Genomic DNA, 13,402 nt, shown 5'->3' with positions numbered 1-13,402 from the left:
CACACTAACACAAGAACTTTGTGTTCTCAGGTGGCGACTGTGCCACTTTGTTGAAGAACATCGGGGCTCTGCCTGTGGAGCTGACGAGGATGTACTTTGCTGAGACAGTTTTAGCCCTGGAATACCTGCACAACTATGGCATTGTCCATAGAGACCTTAAACCTGACAAGTGAGTGTTTAAAGCTGCACTAATCAATATTATTTTTTATATTAACACAGGATCAAATGACTACATGTGATGTGAAAGAGGTCGCTCGTAGTGACTGACTCATAGAGATGTATCACCAACTGAAGTTCCTCTCAGCTCTATGGTGCTTTTCAGCATCTTTCAAGTCATTGTTTTGGTTTTACAGCCATCAATTGACCCAGACAGAAACTAAACCGAAATACTTCAGGGTCCATCTCGGTCTCGATGAAAAGTTTCTCTGTGCATTCATCTGCAGCACACCAGTCTCATGTGTCTATATGTTCACTTAAGCACTCTCCCTCTGGCGTATTATGCAATACCTGACTACCTAAATGACAACCTGTGACCTTGACATAGCTTTCAAAATAACCACATGCTCCATTATATTTACCTTTTATTGCTAAAAATGTATGTCTGTTTTCTTTTTTCTAATAGTCTACTCATCACCTCCATGGGACACATTAAGCTTACAGACTTTGGCTTGTCGAAGATGGGTCTAATGAGCCTCACCACCAACCTGTATGAGGGACACATTGAAAAAGATGCCAGAGAGTTCCTGGATAAGCAGGTACAGTACCTGTAACTAGCAGTGTGTATTGTAGGCTGTTAGATTTTAATTGAAGTACTTTATCACCACATTATAAAATAAGAAAGGCTGCAGACAGATACAGTTAATTAGCATGGCATTCGCAGCATCTTTTAGTCTTCTCCAGCCAGGTGTACCAACCTGGCAAGTCATCTGGCAAAATCAATCATCTCCATTACAATGTTTCCTGTGTAGTCTGAATTAGTGAATCATTAATGATCTCCATTTCCATTATAATCCCATTTTTAGCAATTATAGTTATTGTTTATGTTCTGAATGAAACCGGTTATAATCAGTCAGATCAGTCAGCTCTTCTGGGTTAAAGCAGGCATCTGTTTGTCTGTCAGTAATCAACTCACATCTGGGGATGAAACAGACCAGGGCTTTGCTTTTTCATGTTTCTAGTAGAGAGTCTGAGAGTGTTTCTCATTTACTCAATGATGATGTCTCTGTTGTGTAAGACAGCATGCACACGTGTAATCACTCACACAAAAACACAAGTGCATACATTTTATATTCACTTTTAGATCTCCTGAACATCAAATCATTACTGAACAACATATATGTATGTATATGTATGTTAGAATGAAACCTTAAACATGTCATCAATGTGAAAAATGTAAAAAAACGGAACAGAAGAGATAAGTGAATGATTTCCATTTTACTGCCTTTAGTGGTAAATGGTTGGTTTGACCGATTTGGTCAAACCAACCATTTACCCAAAAAAGAGAAATAACTCCCACTTACCACAAGTAGAACTTAGCCATGCAAATTATTTCAGTTTTATGAGACTTCTTCTGCCATACTAAGGAAATTGATGAGATTTATTTGTTGGTGTTTACAGCATTTAAAAAAAAATGGCATTTGAAAAACTCAACAGTCTCTTTCCAGAAACAAGTGTCCAGTTACCTGAAAAGTCCACAGATCTTGCTTTAATATTTTTAACTGTTTTAGTTAATGATCAGTCTAAATAATCGTGACATTGTACTGTATCTGTATGTGCAGCTCCTTTCGACGTCATTGTTTTGGCACGGTGGCAGAATTCTCAGCGGCAGAGATCTCAAGTAAACCAAAATTATCTGAATGGATAGATACCACTGGGGGTAAATGGTAAAAATGCTTTTTTGTCATTTGGATAAAGTGATAGTTAAAGTCCCCCTTCTTTTTGTAATTATTACCTCATTTGGATGTTTGGCCAAAGAACGAACCAAGAGCAGCATTTAAATGAAGTAGGACACATCTGTAGCCTGACATCACCAGACCAAATAGCAAATGCGAGTTAGTGTGGAACCCTTTTGATTTTCAAAGGGCGTTATCAACAGCCATAGACTGAAATGCCTCTAGACGCAATTGTTTAGACCTACAACCAATCAGAGAAATCAAACGTGTGACGTAGTGCTGAGCGACGGAAACATTTAAAGAGACTACAGCTTGCAGAGATGAGCTGTGACGGTGTAGTATCAATATGTCTGTGAACGAGGACTTTTAAAGGATATTTGAGGAAAATGGCCAATAAATGATGAATGTAATTTGGACAGCCGCTTGGAAAGTTGGATTACATCACATAACATTTTCTGGATACCAACAACTTAAGTTTGTCAAGCATCTCCAACCCATCTTTTATTTCTTTCTCTCTCCATTCTTTTCTTCCTCTGTCTTCCATTGCCTCTACATCACTCAGGTGTGTGGTACTCCAGAGTACATAGCTCCAGAGGTGATTCTCCGTCAGGGCTATGGAAAGCCGGTGGATTGGTGGGCCATGGGCATCATCCTCTATGAATTCCTGGTGGGCTGTGTGCCTTTCTTTGGAGACACTCCAGAGGAGCTGTTTGGACAGGTCATCACAGGTAAGAAGATATTGTTAATTTACTTTACTTATTTGTAAAGGCACTCTCAAACTGCACATCTTTAGCTATGAAAAGCAAGCTGTACAGTATGTTTTCATTCAACTGGGTTTCTGGGTTATTGTCTTTCCTTCTAATAAGTGGGTCATAGTAAGTGTACAGCACTATTTTTAAGACTACCACAAAGTTTATAAAACAAATTGTATATACTTTAAGGATCAGTAAAGTGTTACCATTCTTATCCAATACCATGCAACTCAAGCATGTGATGTAATCTGAGCAGAGTTTTTAAGCCTTTAGATTTTGAACACTGCTCCATGTTTAAAATGTCTTGTTTCCCCTGCTGACATGCAGGTATTAAAGGCAATTTTGCAGTAGTTTGGACAAGTCAATTTCTTTCTTCCTGGTTACACTGACCTTTTGATCTCTCTTTGTTGTCTCTGTTAGACGATATAGTTTGGCCAGATGGTGATGAAGCTTTGCCTGCGGATTCCCAGGACCTCATCTCTGCCCTGTTACAGACCAACCCTCTTGTGAGGTTGGGTACAGGTACTAACTTTTGCATTTACTTGATATCAGAGCTCTGATTTGCGCCTGTTACATTGGTATTAGGAATGCATAGTGCTATTAATGAGGACTTGTCCAAAGAAGCATTCAGGCTCGCAAACATTATGTCAAAAGACAGTAAATAAACTCAGTATTCCACAAATATGAATTTATCGGTTGGTTTATTGGTTGTGGTGGCAGGCGGCAGGCTAAACAAGGTAATCAAGACGTCCCTCTCCCCAGAAACGTCTTCCAGCTCTTCCCAGGGGATCCCGAGGCATTCCCAAGCCAAATGAGATATATAATGTTTCAAACGTGTTCTGGGTCAACCCCGGGTTCTTCTACTAGTTTGTCATGCCCGGAAAATGTCCAAATGGTGGTTCCCCAGGACGTTTCCTTATCAGATGCCTGAACCACCTCAACTGACTCCTTTCGACGTGAAGGAGCAACGGCTCTACTAGGAGCGCTCTCCTGATTACTGAGCTCCTTACCTTATCTTTTAGGGTAAGCCCATCCGCCCTACAGAGGGAACTCATTTAAACCGATCTTTTGGTCACTACCCAAAGCTTGTGACCAGAGAGCAAAACAGTTAAGTTACGGGCCAAAACAAATAGCTGAAAGCCACAAAAAGCTGACGGAAACTGCAGAGTGGGGTAATAATTCTCTGTGTTTCTCACTATGAGAAACACATTTCACATACATTTAACGGTAAGCAGCTTTAAATATACAGTCTATCCATACTGTATTTTGAGTGAGGCTGACAGGTTGTGTTGTCAATGCCACCAGGCGGAGCGTTTGAGGTGAAGCAACACTCGTTCTTCACAGAGCTGGACTGGAACAGTTTGCTGAGACAGAAGGCAGAGTTCATCCCTCACCTGGAGTCAGAGGAGGACACCAGCTACTTTGATAGTAAGTTTCTTTGGATGTATGTGTCTGTAAAGTACATCAGTTACATCAATATTAGCTTTATGGGTTGTACAATAATTTTCTGACACCGTTCCAGTCAGAAATGCACTTTTTATGTTGAACTCATATATTTCATCTCTCCCCTGCCAGCCCGCTCGGATCGGTATCATCACATCAATACTTACGACGAGGATGACACCAATGACGATGAGCCTGTAGAGATCAGACAGTTCTCTTCCTGTTCTCCTCGCTTCAGCAAGGTTTGACATTGTCTCTCTCTACCACCCTCTCCTCTTTCATTTCTCTCTTATACCATTTTCCTTTTTTTCTCACTGTGTCAACCTGCTTTATTTTGTCACCCGACGCAAGAGTCTTAAAATTAAAAAAGAGTCTTAAAATTAGGTCCTTCTTTCCAAAGAGCAACTCCAGGAGGCTGGACTCAGGTCCCATACCTGGAGTTTACTGGGCTTCTGTAACTGTTAGACCATTTCTTCTTATTCCTTTCGTCTCCAGTTTCTATTTTAAGCATAGCCCCACGCACCTTTAATATCAAGACCTCTCTCTACAGATGTGTGTTTAATGGCCCAGACAATCCTTTTTTTGGGTTAGATATGTGGGCATATCTCTTCTAATTCTGACTCTCTCTCACAGCGTGCAAGCGTGTTCTTCCTCTCACACTTTCCTTCCCGGGTGGGATTTTCTCACATCATACTGTAATTTTTTCCCCTCTCTTGGCTCTCTCCTTCTTCATCCTCTCTCCCTCTCTCTCTCACTTGCTCTGTTTTTCCATCTGCCTTCCCTCTGTCTTTCACCTGGTCCATCCTCTCATGTTTGGGTTGTGAGATTGTGAAGGAGCTCTTCAGAAAATCGAAAAGTGCCTCATTGCTTAGTGCTCAATTTAAATTAATTCTGAGATGCATTTGAAGTTTCGGTCAATGGCTGTTGAGTGGCCTCGCTCAAGCAAAGCAGATGAACAAAGTTCTACACACATGTAGTTGATTCATTATACATTTATGAATGTAGAGCTACATTGATTAGTTGAGGAAAAAGGCCAGAAATGTGCAGGTTTTAGCTAGCCTAGAAATCTAGACGCACCCTAGCTGCAGCAAATGTAATTTGCAGCCAGGGGGTCTAGGAACTCTCCGTTGGCTTGCGAGCCGGAAAAAACAAACTCTGGCCTGGCCAATCACATTGTGTATAGAGTTGGTGGGCGGGCTTATGGCTGCTGCTGCTGGGAACAGCGGCCTTTCAAATCGGCTTTGGCCGCAACTCTGGAAGAAGGAGTTAAGCTTTTCTTTGAGAAAAGAACAAAGAACGACACTGAAGTCATTCTTAAAAAAGGAAGATGTGTTCGGAGTTTTGCTGACTGGATACGGCAAAAGTTTAATCTATCAACTCAGTGCTCGAATTATCTTTTTGTCTTTAAGGGGGTCTCTCTATCTCATAAAAAAAAAGTTGGCACACTAACAAGGCTATACAATTAAATAGCCTAGGCGCGAGTGGCGCTTTTGCGCAGTATATGCGCATGGTAGGCCTAGGCTCTAACTTGACACACGCATACAACAGACAGAGAGATTTTTTTTTTTTACAGAAATGGATTCCTTTTAATTAATTTCAACATATTATTGATTGTAATAGTCCATATTTCATTTCAATTTCGCAATACAAAGAAATAGACTAAACGATTTAGTCTGAGTGTCATTCTCAGTTTCACAATGAAATAAAACGTAACTCATTTGAACCAGACCACCATCTCAGATATCTTCAGTGTCAAACACATGTAGTCTTTAACTTATACACAGGGAAAATGCAATAACTGGCAGAAATGAATAAAGCCATTGCACAGCCAAACTATGTTCTAGTCTTATAATGTGCACGTAGTGATAACAACACCCGGGTGTTCAGTCGTCTCGTGTGTTGAACCGTGGAAATAAATTGGAATTTGCACTGAGATGTTGTCGGGTAGCCTATTCACTGAATATTCCGCCATCAGAGATTGCATTGTATTGCTGACAGGTGTTTCAAAATATCTGGGAACTTTTCTGGAGCTCTGAATGGCAGAGGATAGCTACAGATTTATTTATTTAAGATGTATTGGTGGTAGGCCTATTTACCTCAAAAGCACATTAAGCTAAAAGCAAAGTGACTTCTTCGGACTTGCGAGTGCTGTCAAATCGATCGTAGCCTATGCGGTTTGCTCACATAGCCTAGTGGTGTGGTGGTGAAGTGCAGTCATGCTGTGTTCATGAGCGTAGGGTAGGCTCAGGTCTACGTCCCGTAGTAGCCTATATTTTATATTTTAATTTAACGTCGTTAATGGTAAGAGACCACACAGGGATGGATAATGAGCGTTGTTTAAGATTAAATTACAATGCCACATAAGGCCTCTCCGGGAACCATCACCTTATCGTGGTGGAGAGGTTTGTGTGTCCCTATGAACCTGAGGGCTGTGTTGTCTGGAGCTTTGTGCTCCTGGTAGGGTCTCCCAAGGCAAAGTGGTCTCAGGTGAGGGGCCAGACAAAGAATGGTTCAAAAACCCTATGAGTGACCGAGGAAGAGTTGGAGTGACCCTGCCCGGAGGAAGCCCGGGGACCCCGTCTGGAGCCAGGCCCAGATGGAGGGCTCGTCAGCGAGCGTCTGGTGGCCGGGTTTGCCACGGAGCCCGGCCGGGCACAGCCCGAAAAAGCTACGTGGCATCCATCTCTCCATCCCATGGGCCCACCACCTGTGGGAGGAACCGCTGGGGTCGGGTGCGCTGCCACACGGGTGGCAGAGAAGGTCAGGGGCCTCAACAGACCAGACCCGGGCAGCAGACGCTGGCTCTGGGGACGTGGAATGTCACCTCTCTGTGGGGGAAGGAGCCGGAACTTGTGCGGGAGGTGGAGCGCTACCGGTTAGATCTGGTGGGGCTTACCTCTACGCACACAGTCTCGGTTCTGGAACCATACTCCTGGATAGGGGTTGGACTCTTTTCTTCTCCGGAGTTGCCCAGGGTGTGAGGCGCCGGGCGGGTGTGGGGATACTCACAAGCCCCCGGCTGAGCGCCGCTACGTTGGAGTTTAGCCCGGTGGACGAGAGGGTCGCCTGCCTACGCCTGCGGGTTGTGGGGGGGGGGAAACTCTGACTGTTGTTTGTGCATATGCACCAAACAAGAGTTCGGAGTATTCAGCCTTCTTGGAGACCTTCAATGGAGTCCTGTATGGGGCTCCAGTGGGGGACTCCATAGTTCTGCTGGGGGACTTCAACGCGCACGCGGGCAATGATGGAGACACATGGAGAGGCGTGATTGGGAGGAATGGCCTCCCTGATCTAGCACAGAAGTCCAACAACAAACAACCACAAAAAAACAGAGTGGTTGTTTGTTGTTGGACTTCTGTGCTAGTCATGGATTGTCTATAACGAACACCATGTTCGAACATAGGGATGCTCATAAGTGTATTTGGTACCAGAGCACCCTAGGCCAAAGGTCAATGATCGATTTTATAATCGTTTCATCTGATCTGAGGCCGTATGTTTTGGACACTCGAGTGAAGAGAGGGGCAGAGCTGTCAACTAATCACCATCTGGTGGTGAGTTGGGTCAGGGGGTGGGGGAAGACTCTGGACAGACCTGGTAAGCCCAGACGGGTAGTGCGGGTAAATTGGGAACGTCTGGAGGAGGCCCCTGTCCGACAGACTTTCAACTCACATCTCCGGCGGAGCTTTTCGTGCATCCCTGTGGAGGCTGGGGGCATTGAACCCGAGTGGACAATGTTCAAAGTTTCCATTGCTGAAGCTGCGGCGAGGAGCTGTGGTCTTAGGGTCTTAGGTGCCTCAAGGGGCGGTAACCCACGAACACCGTGGTGGACACCGGTGGTCAGGGAAGCTGTCCGACTGAAGAAGGAGTCTTTCCGGGATATGTTATCCCAGAGGACTCCGGAGGCAGTTGCAAGGTACCGAAGGGCCCGAAGGGGTGCAGCCTCTGCCGTGAAAGAGGCAAAGCAGCGGGTGTGGGAAAAGTTCAGAGAAGACATGGAGAAGGACTTTCGGTCGGCACCAAGGTGCTTCTGTAAAACCGTTCGCCACCTCAGGAGGGGGAAGCGGGGAACCATCCAAGCTGTGTACAGTAAGGATGGGACGCTGTTGACCTCAACTGAGGAGGTAATAGGGTGGTGGAAGGAGCACTTTGAGGAACTCCTAAATCCGACTAATACGCCCTCTATGGGAGAGGCAGAGCTGGAGGATGATGGGGGATTGTCGTCAATTTCCCTGGTGGAAGTTGCTGAGGTAGTTAAACAACTCCACAGTGGCAAAGCCCCAGGGATTGATGAGATCCGTCCAGAAATGCTTAAAGCTCTGGGTGTGGAGGGGTTGTCTTGGTTGACACGCCTCTTCAACATTGCGTGGAAGTCTGGGACGGTGCCTAAGGAGTGGCAGACCGGGTGGTGGTTCCCCTTTTCAAAAAGGGGGACCAGAGGGTGTGTGCCAATTACAGGGGTATCACACTTCTCAGCCTCCCTGGTAAAGTCTACTCCAAGGTGCTGGAAAGGAGGGTTCGTCGATAGTCGAACCTCAGGTTGAAGAGGAACAATGAGGATTCCGTCCTGGTCGTGGAACAACGGACCAGATCTTTACTCTCGCAAGGATCCTGGAGGGAGCCTGGGAGTATGCCCAACCGGTCTACATGTGCTTTGTGGATCTGGAGAAGGCGTATGACCGGGTCCCCCGGGAGATACTGTGGGAGGTGCTGCGGGAGTATGGGGTGAGGGGGTCCCTTCTCAGGGCCATCCAATCTCTGTACGACCAAAGCAAGAGCTGTGTCCGGGTTCTCGGCAGTAAGTCGGACTCGTTTCAGGTGAGAGTTGGCCTCCGCCAGGGCTGCGCTTTGTCACCAATCCTGTTTATAGTATTTATGGACAGGATATCGAGGCATAGTCGGGGTGGAGAGGGGTTGCAGTTCGGTGGGCTGGGGATCTCATCGCTGCTTTTTGCAGATGATGTGGTCCTGATGGCATCATCGGCCTGTGACCTTCAGCACTCACTGGATCGGTTCGCAGCCGAGTGTGAATCGGCTGGGATGAGGATCAGCACCTTTAAATCGGAGGCCATGGTTCTCAGCAGGAAACCGATGGAGTGCCTTCTCCAGGTAGGGAATGACTCCTTACCCCAAGTGAAGGAGTTCAAGTACCTTGGGGTCTTGTTCGGAGTGAGAGGACAAAGGAGCGGGAGATTGGTCGGAGAATCGGCGCAGCGGGTGCGGTATTACATTCAATTTATCGCACCGTTGTGACGAAAAGAGAGCTGAGCCAGAAGGCAAAGCTTTCAATCTACCGGTCAGTTTTCGTTCCTACCCTCACCTATGGTCATGAAGGCTGGGTCATGACCGAAAGAACAAGATCCAGGGTACAAGCGGCCGAAATGGGTTTCCTCAGGAGGGTGGCTGGTGTCTCCCTTAGAGAGAGGGTGAGAAGCTCAGTCATCCGTGAGGAGCTCGGAGTAGAGCCACTGCTCCTTCGCGTTGAAAGGAGCCAGTTGAGGTGGTTCGGGCATCTGGTAAGGATGCCCCCTGGGCGCCTCCCTAGGGAGGTGTTCCAGGCACGTCCAGCTGGGAGGAGGCCTCGGGGAAGACCCAGGACTAGGTGGAGGGATTATATCTCCAACCTGGCCTGGGAACGCCTCGGGATCCTCCAGTCGGAGCTGGTTAATGTGGCTCGGGAAAGGGAAGTTTGGGGTCCCCTGCTGGAGCTGCTACCCCCGCGACCCGAGACCGGATAAGCGGACGAAGATGGATGGATATGGCAGACACCTTCAGATATGAGAGACCCCCTCAGATTTTTGACTTTGTTGCTTTCATGGGAGCCAGTCCTCACTCTATGGGAGCTCGGCTCCCTCTGGCTCCCACGTAATTCGAGCACTGTATCAACTAGCTCTGCTACCTTCTTCATTGCTCTGCTTGGTTGTAGCACTATCCTATTGCGTGCAGAGAGAATTTGAAAGACAGCCGTTTATCCCGCCCGTCAGATTGAGCCCTGTCAATGGTGAGTTCCCAGACCCAACATCTTGATGTGGGTCTGGCTTGTCATGCTAGGTTTTAGCTGCTCCAGTTCACAAAAGGCTTTATACAACTTTTTTCACATAATGCAGTAGTACTCCCCAAGACCTGCAAACAGACTTTGATGTGTAAAATCAGTGGAGTTCCCCCTTAAAGAATATGGCATTCTGCTGGAAATACAGGTTTATAATCTAATCATTCTTAATTGTAATAGACTATAAACTCCCTGTTGGTTCCCTGCACAGCTTAGCCCATCGTATCTATGTTCTTACTGTTTTTCTTTGCTTTTCTTTGCTTTTATTGTTTTCTGCATTGCATTAATATCATGAGCACGTCTAATGTCTACAACTGACTTGACTGTTTATGTGTGTCCAAAAAAAAAAGAAGGCCTGGGAGCCTGAGGGTTCTGCACAGTATCTTAGCTGTTCCTAGGATTTCTGGACATAGATCTCAGATGTTGTTCCTGGGATTTGCTGGAGCCATTGTCCTAGTTTGGGGGCTTCCATGATGGTTCCTCCTCTCCCCCTGACGCCTTATCATCGGGTTATATATATGATATATATGATATGTTATATCTTCTGCCTGAGATATTCACTTAGCAGGTCATCACTTGCAGCCATCTTCCTGATATACGCTATCATCCCGGATAGTGGCTGTGACACTCATTAGGCCTCGGCCACCTTCCTTCCACTTAGTGTATAGTCTCAGGGTGCTGGACTTCTATGCATGTATATATTTATACATACAATACAATAACCTGATATCTGAAACAAATACAGTAAATACAAATGATTACAGCTAAGTAATATATAGCTGTAACCCCCACTCACCAGCTACATTTTTTCCAGAGCTGTTAATAACTACTAACAGATCAAATGATCATTTATCTGACTGTGTCCCCCTGCAGGTGTACAGCAGCATGGAGCATCTGTCTCAGCTGGAGCAGAAAGCCACGACCTCTGTATCCCGTCGGGAGCACAAGGGCCCACGGGAGGACAAGGTGACCAAGAGAGAAAGCCTAGGCAGCTTCAGCATGAGAGACAAGAGCTGGAGGACCGGATCCCCCGAAATGTGAGTGGTGGACATTCTTAAATGAGGGACTGTAGAGGCATGTATGTATATAAGGTGGGGTGTTCTTTATACTTAAGATATGACTGAAGGTGATTCCTTGAAGGTTTTTTCTCTTTTAGCAGCCTAGATGTCACATACCTCAGTGTGCCTGAATAACTTGGCTTTCTTTCTCACTGACGCCAATTTTGACACTTGTATAAAAAGAACTTCACGCTCACTTTGAGTCAACAACAGGCAACAGCTCTCACTTCTGCAAAGTTTGGAAAGTTGGAAAGTGGAATTGGATGGCTGGTTCATATGACTCACAGAAACCTAATATGTCTCTGATGTGTCAGTTTTTTCAAGATTTGTTGAAAAATATGCAAACACAGCTGCTTTTTTTCACTCAAATTCAGTGCATCATTTTCCAATTTAGATACACACAATTATATTGTATTGATATATCGGAATATTCCTATTGGATTGAAAAAAGGACCTTGCATTACCTTGCGTGATGCCTTTTAGTTTTTAGCCCTCCTAAATAAATAAATGTACTCTCATTCTGGGATCAAGATTCATTAAACAGATTCTGTTCTGTTGCTTTGCTTGTCATGCATTGAAGCAGCTAACAAAGACTTCAACCTGCTAAGTCCAGACCTCATTTCTATTAACCAACACATTTCCAATTGAGAGCATACAGCAGAAACAGATTGCCATTACTTCTCATAACTCCATTTCACCTCAATCTTTAGGAAGCATACATCTAGATTTCAATCTCTCCACATTCACATGTAAAATAAAATCATTTATTCATATATTCTACATTTATAATGGTTAGAAAATGTGATAAGGTAAAAGTGGCTCAACATTTTTTACCTTACATATTGGATTTTCCCTCTCCCATATCAAGTACGAATTATCAGTTATGATTACTTTTTGGCTACAGCTCATTACATTCATTCATTTCTTTAATTAAAGGGGCCCTGTGGAGTTTCTTGTAAACTAAGTTATTTTTTACATTCAGTGTTTCTCACCAAAATGCACAGTGTGTGTCCATGTGTCCAAACATTTGCAAAGCCATTGTTTACATCCAAGCAGTCTTCTTCCATCCTGCCTTTTCTGGCATATTGCAGAATATCTTGGCGTGCGTTAGATTAGATTCAACTTTATTGTCACTGCACAGAGTACAGGTACTGAGACAATGAAGTGGGGATCCAGGGGGTGGTGTCACCATGGTGCAGAGATCAGCACGGTAACCGCTGAGGGGAAGAAGCTGTTCTTGAGCCTGCTGGTGCTGAAACAGAGAGTCCTGTAGTACCTCCCAGAGGGGAGGGGGGCAAACAGTCTTTGGCTGGGGTGAGAGGTGTCCCTGACGATGCTACACGCCCTTTGCAGCCACCGCTTGCACTTGACAATGCCCAGCACAGGACCTGAGCACGCAACTGGGGATGCCATCAGGGCCAGCAGCCTTATCATTATCTCCATTTGATGATCAGTGATCAGATCAGTGGGATAGTGTGACACCATTGGCAGGAATGTGTATTGCGTCACCCTTGTGCATGTGCATGTGCATGTGCAAACAAAACAGGGACCCAGTCATATAACAACTGCTCCATAGCGCTGCTAGAGAAAAAACTCCACAGGGTACCATTACATAAATAATGTGACTAATCTTTTTAGCCATGCTAGCAGCAGGGCTCTAGAGGTGGCAATGTCATTTGATCAATCCACCACTTTGGTCTTGATTGAAATATCTTAACAACTATTGGATGGATTGCCATGCCATTATGCATGACATTCATGACAAATCATGCTGACTTTGGTGATCTCCTGACCTTTTCTAGTGCACCATGATGTTTAAAGGTATGGTTTTAAGTGAAATGTCTAGACAGCTATTGGATGGATTACAATGACATCGGTACACACATTCATGTCCCCTTCACTTGTCATCTAGCGCCATCATCAGGTCAAAAACATTCCCATCAGCTTCAGCTGTTGTTTTGAAACAATTTGATCATGATTGTTTTGTGGTTCCTATCCTATCATCTACTGGCTTGACCTCTGTGAGTTGATTCTGAAAGCAGTTACGAGATCTCGGAGAACAAAGCGACACAAAGCAGGGTTCAGTTCACAATGTTCTAAAGGTTTAATGATGCACACAAGGATATACACATTTTCTAACAATCGCTCCATTCACTTACGTAGATGACGTGATGGTAGTAAAATAAGAACGAGACTCAGGATGGACAGGAA

General features: G+C 45.1%; 1 protein-coding gene across 3 annotated transcripts in view; it reads left to right on the top strand.

Annotated features, from left to right (window-relative positions):
• mast1a (microtubule associated serine/threonine kinase 1a) overlaps positions 1-13,402 on the top strand; it is a 74,041-nt gene that overhangs the window by 52,023 nt on the left and 8,616 nt on the right. For all 3 annotated transcript variants that reach the window (XM_031285908.2, XM_031285907.2, XM_031285909.2), the window contains 7 exons: positions 31-169; positions 623-755; positions 2,455-2,620; positions 3,065-3,166; positions 3,950-4,072; positions 4,220-4,329; positions 11,007-11,170. In XM_031285908.2, the coding sequence (XP_031141768.1) occupies positions 31-169; positions 623-755; positions 2,455-2,620; positions 3,065-3,166; positions 3,950-4,072; positions 4,220-4,329; positions 11,007-11,170 (937 nt within the window). The remainder of the gene's footprint in view (positions 1-30; positions 170-622; positions 756-2,454; positions 2,621-3,064; positions 3,167-3,949; positions 4,073-4,219; positions 4,330-11,006; positions 11,171-13,402) is intronic.

Source organism: Sander lucioperca, chromosome 4 (genome assembly GCF_008315115.2).
Source record: "Sander lucioperca isolate FBNREF2018 chromosome 4, SLUC_FBN_1.2, whole genome shotgun sequence".
Taxonomy (NCBI): Eukaryota; Metazoa; Chordata; class Actinopteri; order Perciformes; family Percidae; genus Sander; species Sander lucioperca.
Note: the sequence above shows the minus strand (reverse complement) of the source record. Positions and strands in the feature narration are given on the sequence as shown.